The sequence below is a fragment of the Lithobates pipiens genome, unplaced genomic scaffold, assembly GCF_037356315.1.
Source record: "Lithobates pipiens isolate NorthernLeopardFrog02 unplaced genomic scaffold, aLitPip1_a1.2 Scaffold_19, whole genome shotgun sequence".
In the NCBI taxonomy this organism is placed as follows: domain Eukaryota; kingdom Metazoa; phylum Chordata; class Amphibia; order Anura; family Ranidae; genus Lithobates; species Lithobates pipiens.
In genome coordinates, this window is record NW_027507764.1 from 258201203 (window position 1) to 258222571 (window position 21369).

The following is a 21369-nucleotide window of genomic DNA, read 5'->3' on the forward strand; positions in this document are numbered from 1 at the left end:
GCAGCCCACTACTGTGGATATATGTGGTATAAAAATGTATCTTCAACACACTCGCAGTGGCCATTCCCTGAAATACACAAGCAGGCCTGACACCAGCACCGAGATAGAGAGCACTGACACCAGCACCGTGATATAGAGCACTGACACCAGCACCGAGATAGAGAGCACTGACACCAGCACCGTGATATAGAGCACTGACACCAGCACTGAGATAGAGAGCACTGACACCAGCACGTGATATAGAGCACTGACACCAGCACCGAGATAGAGAGCACTGACACCAGCACCGTGATATAGAGCACTGACACCAGCACCGAGATAGAGAGCACTGAGACCACACCAGCACCGAGATCAAGAGCACTGACACCACACCAGCACCGAGATAGAGAGAGAGCACTGACACCAGCACCGAGATAGAGAGCATTGACAGCAGCACTGATACCAGCCACTCGCTGCTGGGCCCCAAAAATATGACACCGATCAACCTCTTCAAACAGTAGGGTACGGACATATAGTATGGTGTGCTTTTTTTGTACAAAAAAGTGAGCCAAATGTAGAAAAAAGGTCTGTGTGCTCGATTAAATAAATAGTTTATAGAGATATACATGGTCTACTGCTCACATGTGTTGAATTCCTCCGAGATCCACGCCTCATTCACTTTTATGAATGTGAGGTAGTCAACACTGCAGTGAGCGTCCACATCATCAGCTTCCCCACTGCTTTAAGTAGAGATTTCAGAGTAGGCAGCAACAGCGGGGACCAACCTCCTCCTTGGGCTGATCAGGGTACTGTTGTCAGACTGCTGAGTGGCAGTTGTTGCTACCTTCTCTTCCTGATCCAATGCCAAGAGTGACTGCGCATTGGAAATGTCTTGATATGGATCGGAAAATAACTCCTGTGACTCAAGCGGAAGGTATATGGTGGTGTTGGTGGTAGTGTCTTTGGGGGTGCACATAGCAGAGAGTGAAGAAGAGGGTGCAGATCGAGAGGATGAGGAGGGTGCAGAAGAGTAAGGCTAAGTGAGCCACTCAACCAAGTCTGGTTCGTCCTTTGACATAATCGCACTTCAATTCGCACTTCTGCAATTTGCCACTTTGGCTCAAGTCTGTTGCTGGACATTACTTTGCTTATCAAGCTGCAACACCAAGCTTCTGTTAAGGAAAAGAGACTTTGGACAAAGGATTCCCTAATTCAGATGGACTTTGAAACATTGGTAAGAAATGGTATCTCCCCAAGCTATTGTTTCAACTGTTGGTCCATCTATCATACGGACCAGGCCACGTATCTAAGGATGTAATGACCACTTCCATTGGTGAATACTGAATAGCCCCAGGGTTTGCTACATTTTCAGCCCACTACTGTGGATATGTGTGGTATCAAAATGTATCTTCAACACACTCGCAGTGGCCATTCCCTGAAATACACAAGCAGGCCCAACAATCTTTGTGGGGTCTGGGTACTGCTTTCAATGCATAGCCCCGGATTCGGCAATCCAGAGAACTGCATAGATAGATAGCTGCTTGATTGAAGAAAAAAATATCTTGACAAAAAAATAAATATAAAAACTATAAATGGCTAGTAAAGAAGTAGTAAACTTTTCCCAGTAGAGAAGATGTCTATCCTCCAAGAACACCAGCAGATGAACAATAAACGCATTTTTAAAATAATGTGTTAATTGGTCAACCTATAATAAAAAAACAAGGAAATTTTTTAAAACTATGTACCAGATAAGTGCCTTATAGGATAGCCAAATCACTGTAAAGTTATATATATTTTCAAATTGGTCAGAGTTACTGTCAATTTAACCCTCAGTCCCTACACTGATAAAAGACTGCTGCAGAATAGGGCTGCAGTGCACGACCTTCCTATATATTGTACACCTATACCAGTCCTTAAAAGGACCTTTGTGGACCTAGTAGCTAGTGATTTGCAGACAGTCCCTCAGTCTCTACACTGATAAAAGACTGCTGCAGAATAGGGCAGCAGTCAGCAGCTGTACACCAGCACCCTATATACTGTACACCTATACCAGTCCTTAAAAGGACCTTTGTGGACCTAGAAGTAATAGCTAGCTAGTGATTAAACTGACTGTCCCTGTTCCACACAGCGTCCTGTCCCTACACTGACAAAAGACAGCTGCAATCACCAGCACAGCAGTGCACTGAACCCTATATACTGTACTACATCTATACCAGTCCTTAAAAGGACTTTTGTGGCCCTAATAGCTATTGATTTGTGTCACTACAGTCTCTCCCTGCTGCACACAGCGTCCTGCCCCTACACTGACATAAGACAGAATGTAAAATGGGCGCCAGATCAGGTCCATTTATAAGGTAGGGGGTATGTCCAATTGTCCATGTGCTGAAATGTCTCAATTGGCTGTCCTGTACCCCATGATGGATGTGTCATCATGGGTCAAAGTTCTTTCACACTGTAAACATATATGTCCGCCGGGCGAACAGCGGCAATAGTCCGCCGGTTTGGCGAATTGCGAACACGCAAAATTCGTCGCGAACCGACCGCCGGGCGAACAGTTCGGCCATCCCTATTTAAAACTATGTACCAGATAAGTGCCTTATAGGATACCCAAAAATACTGTAAAGTTATTTATATTTGAAAATTGGTCAGAGTTACTGTCTATTTAACTGATGCATACTGACACTGCATAATGTGGTCCAAGTATCTAGGTATTATTGGCCTCTGGTCAAAAAACAGAATTTTTGTACTCACCGTAAAATCCTTTTCTCTTAAGTTCATTGACGATCACCGCAGCTCTTCTTGACCTTAGGGTTATATCGCCCCTTTAGGAGAGGACTAGGCAGAAAGTGTTAAAAACAGAATCACTTGCACAGTACCGCCCAGGGGGCCGTCCTACTGACTATAACCCCTCACACTGCATCCAGCAGCTCAGTTCGTCGAAAGCAGTACAAACAGAAATAGGAGGGGTGGGTGCTGTGTCCATCAATGAACTTCAGAGAAAAGTGTTTTACGGTGAGTACAAAAATCCTATTTTCTCTATCGTTCATTAACAGACACAGCAGCTCTTCTTGACCTTAGGGACATTCCCAAGCAGTGTCAAAGAAACGAGGGGTGGGAACAGCAAACAACAATAACTCCACCCATAACAACCAGAGCTCCTCAACGGAGGAGTTGCAACCTTAAACAGCCGCCTGCAAAACCCTGCGGACGAAGCAAGCGTCCAAAGATGCACTCACATCAACTTTGTAAAATTTAGTGAAAGTGTGAATGGACAACCAGGTCGCCGCCTTACACACCTCAGAAACAGACGCTTGATGTCGGAAAGCCCAAGAGGCACCAATTGCCCTGGTAGAATGCGCCATGACAGGAAAGGGAGACGCCCAACCCCTTATGGCATAAGCCTGAACTACAATCTGTCTGATCCACCAAGAGATGGTGGCCGATGAGACCGCCAGTCCCTTCTTTGGACCAGCCACCGATACAAACAGCGAGCCCCACCTCCGAAAAGGAGCCGTAGCAGACAGATACACCTGCAGAGCCTGGACCACGTCCAAGAAATGTAAAGCCACCTCTTTGGGGTGTGACAGCCGAGGACATAAGGACGGCAGCACAATGTCCTCATTTAGATGAAAGGCCGAAACAACCTTTGGAAGGTCCGCCTTATCCTTGTGGAGGATCAAGTAGGGAGACTTGCAAGACAAGGTCGCCAACTCAGAAACCCTCCTGGCAGATGTAATGGCCACTAGAAAGACTACTTTCTGAGAGAGTGTCAATAAGGGAATCTCCCTGTTTTCAAACGGCGGTTTCTGAAGCACCGAGAGCACCAGATTCAAATCCCACAGAGGTATATGTCGAACCCCCTGAACAAACGTACTCACCAATGAATGAGTCACCAAGGGATGCTGAAAAAGACAGCCAAAGTGGATATCTGCCCCTTAATTGTGCTTAATGCAAGTTTCTGATCCACTCCTCGCTGCAAAAACAGCAGGATCCTGGAAATATGTACGTGGATGCCACCCCATCTCCTCACACATGGAGATGTAGGCCTTTCACATACGATGGTAAATCTTCCGAGAAGATGGCTTCCGTGCCTAGTGGATATTACCGAATCCGACAGACTTCGGTCCCTTAGCACCTGGGTTTCAACAGCCATGCCGTTAAAGCCAGTGATGGTAAAGCAGGATGAAGTATTGGACCTTGCGACAGAAGGTCCTCTCGCATCAGCAGTCGCCAAGGAACATCTACCATCATTCGTACTATGTTGGCATACCACAGACACCGAGGCCAATCTGGGGCAATCAGAATCACCAGAATCCCCTCGGCCTCCACTCTGCGAAGCAGACGTGGTAGAAGTTTGAGTGGGGGAAGGTGTAAATCAGCCGATAATGCCCCCATGGAGCCACTAATGCGTCTGCCGCATCCGCCCAGGCATCCTTTGACCTGGCCACAAACCTCTGTACCTTCCGATTGAGACGAGAAGCCAGGAGATCCACATCTGGTGTGCCGCACCTTAGGCAAAGGAGCCAAAATACATCCGGATGTAGCGACCATCCTCTTGGTCCAGCATCTGATGACTTAGGTATTCCGCTTGCCAGTTTTCTACGCCCGGAATGTACATGGCCGACAGAGCGGGCACTCGCCACTCTGCCCACCTCAGGATGTGAGCGATCACCAGTGTTGCAGCCAAGCTCCTTGTTCCTCCTTGATGGTTGACATACTCCACCACCATGGCATTGTCTGACTGTATCCTGACCGGACGCCCCTGCAGTCTCTGTGACCATGTGGAGAGGCACCGCCTGATTGCCTGAAGTTCCAGCATGTTGATCTGTTGATCGTCAGGCAGGATTCTTCCTTGGTCCACCGACCCTGGGCTGACTGTAGGCACCAAACTCCCCCCCAACCGGTCAAGCTGGCGTCCCTTGTGATCACAGTACAATGAAGAAGTAGGAACGACTTCCTGGACTGAAGGGCCAGCGACCTCAGCCACCAGAGCAGGGAATCCCTGATTAGCTGGCTCACCCAAATTTGACAATCCAGGGACAATGGAGATTTGTCCCATTTGGACAGGATCTCCTTTTGCAAGATTCGAGTGTGGAATTGAGCATACGGTACCGACTCGAAAGTGGCTACCATGAGACCCAGGACTCACATGCAAAAAAGCAGCGACGACCACCTGCGGGACACCAACAACTTCACCGCAGCTTGAAGAGTCTGCAGCTTGTCCGAAGAGAGAAAGACTCTCGCCTCTGAGGAATCCAGAAGCAAGCCCAGGTACTCCAGGCGTTGAGTCGGCACCAACACCAACTTCTGTGGGTTCAGTACCCAACCAAACTCCCGAAGAGTTTGCATGGTGATTGCCACATCCTCCCTTAATTCTGAGGCGGAAGCTGCCCTCAGAAGGAGGTAGCCCAGGTAACCCATGATTGCTATCCCTCGCTGCCTTAGCAAAGCCAAAAATTGGGGCTAGCACCTTGGTAAAGCCCCTCGGTGCTGACAGGCCAAAAGGGAGAGCTACAAATTGGTAGTGCTTGTCCCCAACCGCAAATCGCCGAAACCTCTGATGCTTGATGCATATGGGGACATGCAAGTATGCGTCCTTGATGTCCAGGGATGCCAGAAAATCCCCCTGATGGAGTGCAGTGACCACTGAGCAAACCATCTGTACTTTCACTGTTGAGGGCCTTGAGGTCCAGGACCGGATGGACCCCTTCCTTCTTTGGGACTACAAACAGATTGGAGTAGAAACCCTGAAATCTTTCCGGCATCAGTACAGGTACTATCACCCCGCGCAGCAGCAGGTCCTGTACTGCCCCAAATAGGGCCTCCCGACGAGTCGCAGGAAGATGAAGGTTGGAGGGAAAAAAATCTGTTTGGCGGACAAGAAAGAAACTTTATATTGTACCCTGAGGAAACCAGTTCGCAGACCCACTGGTTGGAAAGTAGGGAGGTCCACCGGGCTGCAAACTCCCAAAAACGACCCCTCACCTGAGAGTCGGGCAGGTGAAAACCTTCATGCGGTATCAGATTTGCTCGCAGGCTTGTTTGGCTTGCGAAACCAGGGGCGCTTTTCTCCCTCAGCAGGCACCTTGTCGGACTGGGAACGCTTACCTGTCCTCCCGGACAAAAAAATCCGCTTCTGAGTGGAAAAGGAGGGCCCTTGCCTACGGCATGGCTCCTTCCCTTTTCTGGACTGTGGGAGTAACGTACTCTTACCCCCAGTAACATAATTAACCTTAATAATGTCATGAAAGCGAGGCTCCAAATAGCCTCTCTCCCTGGAAGGGCAAGTCCGCCAGTGCTTTCTTAGATGCCTGGTCCGCAGACCAGCATTTCAACCAAATCAGGCAATGTAGCACTACTGCTGATACTGAGGCTCTAGAGAGCAAGGGGGACGTATCTAAGGCCGCATCACAAACATACTTAAGGCCCTGCACCAACTGGTCCACCAGCTCCACGCAGACCAGGGAAGCCTGTCGCGTCTCCAATTCATGGTGCAACAATTTAGCCCATTCAGTAAGCGTCTGCGATACCAGGGCAGTGGCTAACACTGGACGCAATGCTGACCCCACCATGGTAAACATGGATCGGGCAACCGCCTCGGCCCTTCTGTCGGCAGGGTCCTTGAAAGCAGGAGTCCCTTCCACCAGAATTGTGGTTACCTTATTTAACCTTGATACCGGGGGGTCAAAAATCGGAAGAGATGTCCATTTCTTCAGGAGATTCTCCTCAAAGAGGCAACGCACCGCCATGCATTTCGGGACTGAAAGGGCCTGCTGCGGTTTTCCCCATTCCTTGTAAATAAACTTATCAAAATAAGTTGGGTAAGGAAACACCTTAGTCGTGTGGGCCGGCTTGTGGGACCCGAAAGGGACTGACACCTCTATAGATGCCCCCACCGTATCCTCCATTTTTAGGGTATCCTGCAATGCTGTAATAAGTGCTCCTACAAGCACCTTTTCCTGCGCTGACCCGGACACTGAGTCATCCTCACTATATGAAAGGGCCTGGTCCGCATCCTCTGATACATCAGAACAGGGGCCGCCTGTTACAGCCAGGCCCGAGTCTGAATCAGAGCTTTCCCCAGAAGACAGTGGGTGCATTTTTACCCCCCTTGCACCCACACACCACTTCCACCCTGGCAACAAAGGCCTCCAGAACCGCTGACAGAGCGTCCATAGACACCGCAGGTGCAGGGGAACCAGTTGCAATAACAGGGATGTCTGGGGAAGAAGCTCCAACTTCTGACACCATGCTGACCCACACTCGCCTGTCACCACTTAGGGACCTAAGGCAAGTCGCACAAAAAATCCACCTTTCTAGCTGCACAGACTGAGGGGCCACCCGCATGACTCACCACCCTGACCCAGGTACTGTGCGGTGCTGCTGCTGTCCACTCTGCCATGTGTCATCCATGAGGTGTCTGTGTGGAAAGCGCGCTGTTCTAGAATGAAACAAGCACCCAGCGCTAGAGCCAAAACTACCTGAGGCTACTAGAAAATGCCCATCGGCCGCCTCAGCAAAAACATCCAAGGGCACCAAGAAAATGGCCACCGAACTACTAGAAAATGTCTGAAAGGAACTGAAACTGGCTGTGGCTACAAAAAAATGTCCGTGGCCCCAGGAAAATGCGGCGTGTGGCGGCCTCTCCACATGTCTCACAAACCACAGACACCCCACCGTGGCCCAGAAACGGGGAAGAGGACGAGCAGACCCCCAACACACAGCGTAGCCCCCTGCCAGGTCCCAGAGGACCCCCGGCCAGGTACGTGCACCACACCCCCATGTGCCCAGTCAAACAGTGGCCTATAGCATGGGGAGGAGGGAAGGGACAGGGAGAGAAGAAAGGGAGAGTGAGAGATTTCCTAGTCGACCTCCCAGGGAATGACCAGCTGCTCCATCCTGCCGAGACAGGTGGAACCATACTTACCCCTCCTGCAGGGACTGCTGGACGTGTTCCACAGACAGACCCCTCACCTGAGCAGTACACTGTGACACAGACAGCAGTAGCCTGGTCATATATGTGTCCCGGAGAATATAGTTCACCGGCCGCCCTGGATTAGACGGGGGATGTCGTGGCCGACCTAACGCGTAGCTAGGGCCTGCTCATGCTCAATGGCCAAGCTGGGGAGACTACAAGGATCTATATTATCCAGCCTGTCACCCAGCCCAGCTGTTGATTGTAGGTCACAGGAATCAAAAATGCAGAAAAAAGAAAAAATTCCCAGGACAAATGGTCCCACCGGGAGCCAGGTCCTTCTCCTACACTAGGCAGAAAAAGTCCTCTCCTAAAGGGGCGATATAACCCTAAGGTCAAGAAGAGCTGCTGTGTCCGTCAATGAAGGATAGAGAAAAAGGTTAATACATGTCAGGATGCCACTGTTCTATTTATCACAAAATACGAAGATTGAAGCAAATACTGAACATATTGTTCATCTGATTACCTTTTTACAAGAATGATCTGTATGCTAAACAAAATATTGGTATTTAACCACTGGAGTACATAGGAGAAATACTTTAAAAAAGGTCAACAAAGTTTCTAGGACGCATCTCCTGTGCCCAGCTTAACTTCTGCTATTACTGGCATTCTGGGTGTCATTTTGACAGCCTAGACTTGCTATGTATCACATAGTTGGAACAGCTGTCATAATGAAGTCACAGATCTGTCTGGAAGTGTCATTGAGCAAATAATACTTACATTTATGTATTATTTTATTCATATGTAGATTAAAAGTGTTACATTTGATCTGCTTATGACATCCATAAAGCAACCTTACAAATTAAAAAAGTTTTTCTTATTAGAGCCCTAAAAACCTTAGTTAACCCTTCTCAGTCCTGATCAAACCATTTTCCCCTTAACTATTATTCTTCTGCTGATTTTTTTATTTAAATTTGTTTTTTACCATTAATATCGATGTATCACCTAAGGCTAGTCACCTCACTGAGTATAGGTAAGGGTTTTATCACTTTAAAGTACATGAACCATAGACATCAGGTTTACGTTACAACTTTTTTTCGCTTTCATCCATCTTGTGACTTTTTTAGAGTTGAATTTTAAAATGCACAAAACTGAAAAGAGCACCTCTTTTTTTATTAACTTTGGCACGCCTTTATCAGAATGTGATTTAGTGTGATTATAGAATAAAATGTATAGTTTTGTCTGCAGTAACACTACTTAATTTAAAGCTACTACTAAATAATGGACAAAAAAAGCATTTTATGATGGCTATAAATTGCATATCAAATACATTTTTTTTGCAAAACAATATTACTAAAAGAAAGCCATATTTGTTCTGATAAAAAAAAAAACAATGTATGTATTACTTTGTTACCTTAAATGATTACTAAATTCAATTTCTTAAAATTATGACACTTGTTATTGGATAAACAGGCCCATAGTAGCACTTTAAAAATGTCTCTGGTTCATAAAGGGCATGCAGATCTGAGGGCTAAAGTGGTTAATAATCACAGCTTTAAATATATAAAATATAATACCTGTCTATTATGTATATAGATGTCCATGAAGTAGAGTTTAGTACGCATCAATGTCTATTTTTGAAGACACACTAGGAAGGAAGGCTGATTGTGTGGTTGCCACATTAGAAAGGCTACCTAATTGTTCTCTCCAAAATGTTCATACTCAAGAGTTGTATTTTTGGTGCACTAGGATAGAATGCAGCATTTATCTTGCATACCTGTGCATAGCAATGATTAGCTTTCCAGAATTATCATTCCTTGCCCTGTAATGTACTGAAAATAAACTGGACAGTCTACTGTGTTGATGTGAGCGTAGCCATCTGTAATTCACAGTAACCCAACATTTAGTGACAAAGTACTCGTATAAATCTGTATATGTCACAAAATAGTTTAATAATTTACATTAAACAGTCAGAAAGACAAGTAATGTACAAGGCCCATCAGTATGTTTTTGTTAAATATGTGCTGTTTACTATCCACATAATATCAATGTTTTACACAACAGTTAATTTATTCAGAGTCAAACCAATTTAAACAATATATATAGTCAATCCAATTTGAACAATATACAAAATAATACTAATAAGCTTGCCATAGCTAAATGAGATAAGTGGAGCTATCATGGAAATTTGACCACACAAATTCCAGTTAATCATCACTGTAGATGTCACTTGCATATGGCAAACGGACTCGACTTCCTGTAACGTTTGGAAGACGTGATAGATCTGGCAGATTTTGGATTCGCAGCCTCAGCTCTTTCCGGACCTGAGATACTCTTGCCAATTTGCGCTTGTACTCCTGAAAAACAAATACAAACATCAATTTAAAATAATGCACATAGATCTGAAGCTTAAGTTTTTTTCCATAAACATCAGCATCCGTATATATGTACACTGGTGCTTTAAAAGAGGTGAGAATTTAAATGTATACACATTTATGTATACACTTCTATATCTATATATACAGTATTTGCTATACAAGCCATTTTAAAATATATGTTTCAAATTTTCCTTTCCATTTAATTTTGTGTGCCAAGATTCTCTAACATGATCACAAAGATAGAGTGTTAATTCTTGCCATAAGACAACTTAACCACTTCAGCCCTGGAAGAATTTACCCACTTCCTGACCAGAGCACTTTTTGCGATTTGGCACTGCGTCGTTTTAACTGACAATTGCGCGGTCGTGTGACGTGGCTTCCAAACAAAATTGACGTAACTTTTTTCCCCACAAATAGAGCTTTCTTTTCATGGTATTTGATCACCCCTGCACTTTTTATTTTTTGCGCTATAAACATAAAAAGAGCGACAATTTTGAAAAAAACACTGTATTTTTTTACATTTTGCTATAATAAATATCCCTCAAAAATATATCAAAAAACATTTTTTTCCTCAGTTTAGGCCGATACGTATTCTTCTACATATTTTTGGTAAAAAAAAAATGCAATAAGCATTTATTGATTGGTTTGCGCAAAAGTTATAGCGTTTACAAAATAGGGGATAGTTTTAGTTTTATGGCATTTTTATTCATTTTATTAATTCCTTTTTTTATATAGTAATGGCGGCGATCAGCGATTTTTACAAATTTTTGGGACCATTGTTATTTATACAGCTATACATAAATGCACTGATTCCTGTGTAAATGACACTGTCAGCGAATGGGTTAACCACTAGGGGGCAGTGTAGGGGTTAAGTGCGTCCTGGGGCATGTTTCTAACTGTGTTGGGGGCGTGGCTACATGTGACATCTCACTGATCTCTGCTCTCAATGACAGGGATCAGAGATCAGTGACACTGTCACTAGGCAAAACAGGGGAGATGCTTGTTTACATCTCCCCGTTCTTCCTCCCCATGAGGCGATCATGGGTATCCCCATGGCGATCGAGCCCGCGGGACTTGACTCATGGAGCTTGCCGCGCGTGCCGGCTGGCCGCCTCTTAAAGGGCAACGTACAAGTACGTGATTTTGCCTGTACGAGCCCTTCTGCTGGCGTATATCAGTGTGAGGCAGTCGGCAAGCGGTTAAGGACATTCTCTGTATAGAATGCCCCAGACATCTCATTTGCACCTTAACCGCTTAAGGACCGCCTCCTGCACATTTACATCGCCAGAATGGCACGGCTGGGTACATCAATGTACAGGTACGTTGCTCTTTAAGTGCCCAGCCGTGGGTCATGCACGCGCCGACGGTGGCGCGCTTGCGGCCCGGTCCTGAGCTCTGTGATCGTGGCCGCGGTAGTCCTGCGATTGGGTCACAGAGCTGAAGAACGAGGAGAGGTCTGTGTAAACAAACTTCTCCCGTGCTTCCTAGTGTGGCTCTCGCCAATCATTTGTTCCCTGTTATAGGGAAAGATTATCAGTGACGTCACATGCCAAGCCACGCTCCCAAGAGTAAAAAAAAAACCGCACACGTCACACATAACCCTCCCCGCCCCTAGTGTTTAACTCCTTCACTGCCAGTGTCATTTACACAGGAATCAGTGCATTTAAATTGCACTGATTGCTGTATAAATGACAATGGTCCCAAAAATGTGTCAAAAATGTCCGATGTGTCCGCCATAATGTACTATACTTTTTATATACTTTTGCGTAAACCTATCAATAATCACTAATTGCGATTTTTTTTTTACCAGAAATATGTAGAAGAATACGTATCGGCCTAAACTCAGGAAAAAAAAAAATTTTATATATTTTTTGGGGATATTTATTATAGCAAAAAGTAAAAAATATTGCATTTTTTTTCAAAATTGTCGCTCTATTTTTGTTTATAGCGCAAAAAAGAAAAACCACAGAGGTGATCAAATACCACCAAAAGAAAGCTCTATTTGTAGGATAAAAAGTATGCCAATTTTGTTTGCGAGCCACATCGTACGACCACGCAATTGTCAGTTAAAGCGACACAGTGCCGAATCGAAAAAGGGGCCTGGTCCTTTGGCTGCAAATTGGTCCGGGGCTTAAGTGGTTAGGTAATTGACTCACTGCTTTTCGCAAACGTCTGTTCAGAGATAGAAACAAAACTGCAGACTCTGCCTGCTGTGTTACTTTCTTAGATTGATGTATGTATACAGGTGTATCTAAAAAAAAATGTAATATCATCAAAAAGTTAAATAATTCAGTAATTCAATTCAAAGTGCAACTCATATATTATATAGATTACACACAGAGTGATATACTGTATTTCAAAATGTGTTCTTTTATTTTTGATGATTATGGATTATAGCTAGTGAAAACATAAAATTCGGTATCTCAGAAAATTAGAATATTGTGAAAAAGTTTAATAATGTAGACTCATGGTGTCACACTCATCACAGGTAAATAACTCAAAACACCTGTAAAGGTTTTTTGAGCTTTTAAATGGTTTCCCAGTCTGGTTCAGTAGGTTACATAATCTTGGGAAAAACTGCTGAATTGACAGTTGTCCAGAAGAAATTCATGGAAACCCTCCACAAGGAGGGCAAGTCCCAAAAGGTCATTGCTAAAGAAGCTTGCTGTTCACAGAGTGCTGTATCCAAGCATATTATTGGAATGTTGAATGAAAGGAAAAAGTGTGGTAGAAAAAGGTGCACAAGCAACAAGGATAACTGCAGTCTTGAGACGATTGTAAAGCAAAGGCCATTCAAGAATTTGGGGGAGATTCACAAAGAGTTGACTACGGCTAGTGTCAGTGCTTCAAGACACACACAGATGTATCCAGGACATGGGCTACAACTGTCGCATTCCTTGTGTCAAGCCACTCCTGAACCAGAGACAACATTAGAAGCGTCTTATCTGGGCTAAGGAGAAAAAAAGACTGGACTGTTGCTCAGTGGTCCAAAGTCCTCTTTTCACATAAAAGTAAATTTTGCATTTCATTTGGAAATCAAGGTCCCAGAGTCTGGAGGAAGAGTGGAGAGGCACAGAATCCAAGTTGCATGAGGTCCAGCTTGAAGTTTCCACAGTCACTGATGATTTGGGGAGCCATGTCATCTGCTGAGACTGTGTAGGTGCTGATAAAGAGGTAACTCTAGGGTCTCATTTACATATGTGGTTGGGTGGCAAAAACCATCTGCCAAGCTGCAAAGGTAGCTGGACAGGGGTATACATATATTGTGGTGGCAAACATTATCCCCCTTTGTGTTTGGTGGGTGGCACTGAAAGGTTTAAGTAGGCGGTCAGGAGGCAACATAACACACGTCAAAACACCCTCTGAAAAGGAGTCCATGGAGCCCTTGCAAGTTGAATTCAGTTTGCGAAAGAATATGGTAAGGTTCACATGAATGTTTAGAAAGAGCAAAAGATAAGAGTTTGAATTAAATTGTGCTAAAAAGCTTTCAACTTGCTGTATATGTAAAGTGGATTGTTTCCTTAATAAAGCTAGAATTTCACTTTAAAGTGAGCAATGATGAGTATATGCTGTTGGCGTGGAGTCAAGTTTACTTTACTTGACTGTCCTATCTGAGAAAAGTGTCTCTTTTCATTGCATCCAATTCACATGACAGGAGATTGTGACTGCCTCTCTATGGAGCCGGTTCACATATCTCCGTTGCAGCTGCGGAGCAGCTTGCACAGAAGTGCTGTGCGTCTTTGGCTTAGTTTCAGATCCGAAATCAGGCAAAAATTCAGCCCTGATTCCCCCCTGAAACGGAAAACAGGGACGCACTGGACCCATGCTGCGAGCTGCATACGTCGGAAGTGTGAACTCAGCCTTAACGAGTATCTTATGTTTATTTTAGATCCCATGCTAGTCTACTTGCAGACACTCTAAAGCAGGGATCTCCAAACTACGGCCCTCCAGCTGTTGCAGAACTACATGTCCCATGACGCATTGTAAAACTCCTGGTGTTCCCCCTTAAATCAGTGTCCTCAGAGTTATGCTTTACATCAGAGTCTGCAGGATTCCCCCTTACAGTGCAAGGGGGAGCTCGGAGACCGTAATGTAAGGGGGAACACTGATGCATAAGGGAACTCTGAGGACTGTGATGTAAGGGGCAACTCTGCAGAGTCTGATGTAAGGGAGGGTACTTTGATGACTAGAGACCACCTTAAATAAGAGTTTCCCATTACACCAGAGTCTGCAGCATTCCCCCTTACATCAGAGCCCTCCTTTACTTCAGTGTTCCTTTGTATATCAGGGTCTGCAGAGTTCCCCCTTGCACTGTAAAGGGGAACCCTGCTGCAAAGGGAAATGCTGAGGACTTTGAGTCCACAGTGTTCCCTTTTATATCAGACACTTAGTCACTTAATTGGACACTTACATAGTTAGTCAGGTTGAAAAAAGACACAAGTCCATCCAGTTCAACCTTAAAAACAAATAAATAAAATAAAAAATAATCGTACAATCCAGATACCCAATTTTATGCCCACAATTGATCCAGAGGAAGGCGAAAAAAAAAACCCAGCAGAGCATGCTCCAATTTGCTACAGCAGGGGAAAAAAATTCCTTCCTGATCCCCCAATAGGCGATCGGATTTTCCCTGGATCAACTTTACCTATGTTAGTACCTAGTTATATTATGTACCATCAGGAAAGTATCCAAGCCTTTCTTAAAGCAATCTACTGAACTGGCCAGAACCACCTCTGGCGGGAGTCTATTCCACATTTTCACAGCTCTAACTGTGAAGAAACCTTTCCGTACTTGAAGATGAAATCTCTTTTCCTCTAGACGTAAAGAGTGCCCCCATGTCCTCTGGGTTGACCGTAGAGAGAACAACTCAACACCAAGTTCACTATATGGACCCCTAATGTATTTGAACATGTTGATCATATCCCCCCTTAATCTCCTCTTCTCAAGAGTGAATAAATTTAGTTCCTCTAATCTCTCCTCATAGCTGAGTTCCTCCATGCCTCTTATCAGTTTGGTTGCCCTTCTCTGCACTTTCTCCAGTTCCCCGATATCCTTTTTGAGAACTGGTGCCCAAAACTGAACGGCATATTCCAGGTGAGGTCTTACTAATGATTTGAACAGGGGCAAAATTATATCTCTTTCTCTGGAGTCCATACCTCTCTTAATACAAGAAAGGACTTTGCTCGCTTTGCAAACAGCAGCTTGGCATTGCATGTTGTTATTGAGCTTATGGTCTACCAAAACCCCCAGATCCTTCTCCACTATGGATTCGCCCAGTTGTACTCCCCCTAGCATGTATGATGCATGCATATTCTTAGGCCCCAAGTGCATAACTTTACATTTATCAACATTAAACCTCATCTGCCACATAGTCGCCCAATTAGACAGTGTATTGAGGTCGGCTTGTAAATTGGAGACATCCTGTAAAGACGTTATTCCACTGCATATCTTGGTGTCATCTGCAAAGACAGAAATATTACTTTTGATCCCAGACCCAATATCATTTATAAAGATGTTAAAAAGTAAGGGTCCCAACACTGAACCTTGGGGTACACCACTGATAACCTTAGACCATTCAGAGTAAGAGTCATTAACCACTACTCTCTGAATTCTGTCTTCTAGCCAATTTTCTATCCATTTACAAACTGATATTTCCAAACCAGTAGACTTTACCTTACACATGAGCCGTGTGTGGGGAACTGTATCGAATGCTTTTGCAAAATCCAAGTATACCACGTCCACCGCCACCCCTCTGTCCCAGGGTCCAGTGATGCGGGGGAAAGAAGCCCTGCTCGTCCCCCCCTCCTCTCGGCGGCACCGCTGTGGGCACCCGGCTGTGTCACATGTCCCAGATGACTGACAGGAGGGAGGGGGCAGAGCTGAGCCCTTCCTGTGCCGAGGGGAAGTGACGTCAGGAGCCCAGGCACCGAAGGAGGCAGACTAGGAGGGACTCCCTAGCAACGGGCATTTAGAGGTGAGTTAAAAAAAAATTCAAAATGATTTATGTTTTATTTTTTTAGGAATTTTAAGCATATTTTTTTTTGTGTGTGGAACACCACTTTAAGTATCAAGGATCAACACTTGTAGGCTGGATGAATCATGCTGTAACCCAAGAGCAAGGAAGGATAAAATAATAAGCACGTATACCTGTATGTCAAGAGTGATTTGATGATGCATATGAGGGATGACATAGCTAACAGGGCTAGTGAGGAGGTGCTATCTTTGTGGCTGAAGCTTCAAATTGATTAAACAATTGGTAAATTAATTGTGGGTGTAAGCTATATGCCCCCTAATGTTAAGGAGAAGAAAGAACAATCTACTTTCACAGAGCAGTTAGAAATGGCGGGGAGGCAGGGTAATGTTATAATCATAGGGGACTTTAATTATCCTGATACTGAGTGGGCAGATGGAACTACGCAGGCTTGTTGTTTCTTTAATATTATGCAGGACAATTTCATCAGTTAAATGTTAGCCCCCAAGCCCCAGCTAAAAATAATGCTCTGCTGGTCCTAATAATTACAAACAACATAGAGCTGATTATAGATGTGGAAGTAATTGACAACTTAGGAAACAGTGATCACAGAGTACTGTAATTACGCTTGTCATTAATTATAGGGAAAGGAGACATAAGGATAGGACAAAAACACTACATTTCAAAAGAGCCAACTTTTTTACTTAACTGAGCTCCATACACAATGGCACTAAAGGAGATCACAAGGGAAAAAAAAGATGCCTTAAAGTGGAAGTTTGGTCAAAATCTATCTAATGCTAAACCTACTCTCAAACGCATTCTAAGCCTGTATAGAAAAGATTGCTATACTTACCTATTCTGAAGCTGCTCTGGTCTTCTAAAACAAAAATGCAAGAGCACAATCAAGGTAGCTAAAATAGATTACGAGAGACACATTGCTGAGGAGAGTTAAAAAAAATCCCCAAAAGTTTATATATATGTTAATAATAAAAAATCGGATCATATTAACCCCATAAAGGATCAGCAGGAGAAGTTGATAACAAGTGAGAAGAAGGCAACTATATTAAATACATTCTTCTTCTCGGTTTACTTGAAGGAAAAGAAGGGGTATAATAAACAAGACAGAAATGTTAATGACATATTGAATGTACCCCTTGTGGCTGATAAGAGACCAGTATTAAAAAAAAGACTAGTAAAACCTAATGTAAACAAATCACCAAGACCAGATGGCTTACACATGGCTGACACCTGTTATTGCCAGACTATTATTCACAATTTTTAGGGACAGCTTACTGAAATGTTATCAGCTTATTGGCAAAAAGCAAACATGATACCAATATTCAAAAAAGGGGCAAAATATATATGTAGAAACTATAGACCAGTCAGTCTAACAGTGGTATGTAAACTATTGGAAGGAATGATAAGGGGCCATATTCAACAATTTACTGATGAGAATAGTATAATTGGTAGTAACCAACATAGATTCATGACGGACTATTCTTGCCAGACCAACCTTTTAACATGAGGTAATGACCTGTAATTTGGAGGAAAGACTGTAGACTTAGTGTATATATATATTTCACTACGGCATTTGATACAGTACCCCATGAAATATTAATTTACAAATTAAGGTCTTTTGGAATTGATGAAATAATTTGTATGTACCTGGGTAGAACACTGGTTGCAGGAGCACGTTCAGAAGGTGGTGATTTATGGCATATATTCAGAATGATCTAGAACAGTGGTCTCCAAACTGTGGCCTGGGGGTTGAATGCAGCCCTTTGCTTGCCTTTGTCCAGTCCTTGGGGCACTATTCCTCTCACTGACACCAACAATGGGGCATTAGTCTTTCCACTGACAACAACGATGGAGCACTATACCTTTCTCTGACATCAAATGATGGGACACAATTCCTTCCACTGACACCAACGATGGGGCACTATTGCTCCCACTAACACCAACGATGGGGTACTAATAATTCCCCTAATACCAAAGATGGAAAATTGTACACTCCCACTACACTGCCAGTACATTTTCTACTCCAACTAGCCACAATCCGACCCCCCCTAATGCCTAAAGCTCTGTATATGGCCCTCTATTTAGTAGGTTTGAAGAGCAGGGCTCTTTCCTGGGACCAAATCTGTTTAATTTGATCATAAATGAAATAGAGGTTGAAATAAATAGTTCCATCTCAGTGTTTGCTGATGATACAATAACAGGGCAATAACTTCCTAAAAGGAGCAACTTTACAAGAAGACCTACGTAGAATAAATGGGTGGGTAGCTATATGGCAGACAAGGTTTAATGCTGAAAAATGTAAAGTAATGCACTTGAGAGCTAAAAATAACAATAAAAGTTACTCGCTGGGAGCAGAACCTCTGAGGGAAACAAGGATAGAAGAGGATCTGGAGGTCCTAGTAAAATACAGACTCAGCAAAAGCATGCAATGCCAAGCTACAGCAGTCTATCATTTTACCACCACTTAAGAGGAGATATGATCCCAACATACAAATTTCAAATAGGGACCCTAGCATTGGGATGAAACTATTAAACCTAAGGTCTCTAAAGAAGACATGTGGCCATACAATGAAGTTGGCCAAGAAGCGGTTCAATCTTAAACTGCGTAAGTGGTTCTTTACTGTTAAAGTGGTAAGGATGTGGATTGCGGGGCCTAACATCAATAGTATGCAAACTCTTGGAGGGGATGATAAGGGACCATATGCAAGATTTTAGTAATGAGAAAGGTATTATTAGCAGTAATCAGCATGAATTCATGAAGAATCATTCTTGCCAAACCAATCTATTAACCTTCTATGAGGAGGTGAGTTGCTATCTAGATAAAGGAAGGCCCGTAGACATGGTGTATCAGGATTTTGCAAAAGCATTTGACACAGTTCCCCATAAACGTTTACTGTACAAAATAAGGTCCGTAGGTATGGACCATAGGGTGAGTACGTGGATTGAAAACTGGCTACAAGGGCGAGTTCAGAGGGTGGTGATAAATGGGGAGTACTCGGAATGGTTAGGGGTGGGTAGTGGCTTCCCCCAGGGTTCTGTGCTGGGACCAATCCTATTTATTTTATTATATTTTGTTATAGTAGAAAGGCATGCAATGCCAAGCTGCTGCTAACAAAGCAAACAGAATACTGGTATGCATTAAAAGGGGATCAACTCCAGAGATAAAATTATAATTCTCTCTACAAGACTCTGGTCTGGCCGCACCTAGAATACGCTGTCCAGTTCATGGCACCAGTCCTCAGGAAGGATGTACTGGAAACGGAGCGAGTACAAAGAAGGGCAACATAGCTAATAAAGGGTCTGGAGGATATTAGTTATGAGAAAAGGTTGCGAGCACTGAACTTATTCTCTCTGGAGAAGACACGCTTGAGAGGAGATATGATTTTAATTTATAAATAACGTACTGGTGACCCCGCAATGGGGATACAACTTTTTCGCTGAAGGGAGTTTAACAAAACATGTGGCCACTCATTAAAATTAGAAGAAAAGAGGCTTAACCTTAAACTACGTAGAGGGTTCTTTACTGTAAGAACGGCAAGGATGCGGAATTCCTTTCCACAGGCTGTGATCTCAGCAGGGAGCATCGATCGTTTCAAAAAAACTATTAGATAAGCACCTGAACGACCACAGCATACAGGGATATACAATGTAATACTGACATATAATCACACACATAGGTTGGACTTGATGGACTTGTGTCTTTTTTCAACCTCCCCTACTATGTAACTATGTAACAGTTGGTGATGTCAGCAGAAGTGTTGATAAATTAAAAAAAAAACTCTTAAAGGGTAAGTTCACCTTTACAGAAAAATCTGTAGGGTGAACTTACACATGACCCCTCAGTCCCACTGATCTGGAGTGCAGCGATCTCCCGCTAGGAGACATCGGGTCGCCGCGTCACCATCCGGGGCTTAGAAATCCTCCGCAGCATAATCTCCAAAATGTACCTCATTAGGAGGTACGTTTAGGAGCATTCTAATTGGTTGTCGCCGACCAATCAGAACCTGCGTAGCATGTCCTATTACCGCAAGCGCATAGGAGAGAAAGCTGCAGGGATTTCAAATCCATGGACCGGTCGGTACCATGGCGATGCGATCTGTCAGAACAGGAGATCGCCGGACTCCAGGTTAGCGAAACCTGGTGCAATGGGAAGGAGAAGGAGGTACAGATTTTCTGTAAAGGTGAACTTACACTTTAAGTGTATTGCTCTGAAAACACAATGTACAGGGCTATTGAAAATGGTAGTGAAATAAACACACAAAGACACACTCAGTTTTAACGGGATGGACTTGTGTCTTTAGTCAACCTTACTATGTAAAACAATAATAATGCACTTGGTGGTTTTGAGACAAATAAGGATGTGAGGCTGGTTGTGAGAGTGTTTGCAAACACTTCCACTACTTAAAGCAATGTTATGATTTCTACTCTATGGGAACCTCCAAGGAGAACAAAAATATTTCCCAATAGAGGTCACCAAGTATACCCTGACAGCCCTTACCACATCCAGTGTAATAAAATGTTCTTGTCATGTTTTGGAGCAGAGCAGAGGGAAGAGAAGACATTTTTATCATTATGGTGGAAAAAAGAAACCCCTCCTTAGGTAAAAAGGAAGGGTTTGTTCTCAAAACCAGCATGTCCTTGTCAAAACAAGAAAAGACTCTTTACAAGAAAGAGCTGCCAACTTAAAACATGCCTAAAGCCATGTACACACGACCGGACTTTTCGACAGCAAAGTTCAGTCGGAACAAATCCGGACAATTTGATCGTTTGTGGGCTTCATCTGACCTTTTCTGTCTAAAAATCTGACGGACTTTAGAAATAGAACATGTTTCAAATCTTTCCACCTGAACCAGTTCCTATCGAGAAAACTACTCGTCTGTATGCAGGTCTGACAGATCAACAACGACGCAAGGGCAGCTATTGGCTACTGGCTATTGAACTTCCTTTTTCTAGTGCCGTCGTACGTCATCGTGTTAAAAGATTGGACTTTTGTGTGATTGTGTGTAGGCAAGTCCATTTCAGCGGAACTCTGTTGGAACTCCATTGAAAAGTCAGTCGTAAAGTCCATTCTGATGGAAAGTCCGGTCGTGTGTACACGGCATAATAGA

The 21369-nt window shown here is 43.8% G+C and overlaps 1 protein-coding gene across 2 annotated transcripts in view; it reads right to left on the reverse strand.

Annotated features, from left to right (window-relative positions):
* Positions 1-21369, reverse strand: part of RPRD1A (regulation of nuclear pre-mRNA domain containing 1A) — a 194556-nt gene that overhangs the window by 12842 nt on the left and 160345 nt on the right. Inside the window, exon 7 of one of the 2 annotated variants that reach the window (XM_077491933.1) lies at positions 9828-10251. The exons of the other annotated variant lie outside the window; for it this stretch is intronic. Within the exon in view, the coding sequence (XP_077348059.1) occupies positions 10102-10251 (150 nt within the window). The 3' untranslated portion in view covers positions 9828-10101. Of the gene's footprint in view, positions 1-9827; positions 10252-21369 lie in introns of those variants that run through there. 2 annotated transcript variants of the gene reach the window in all.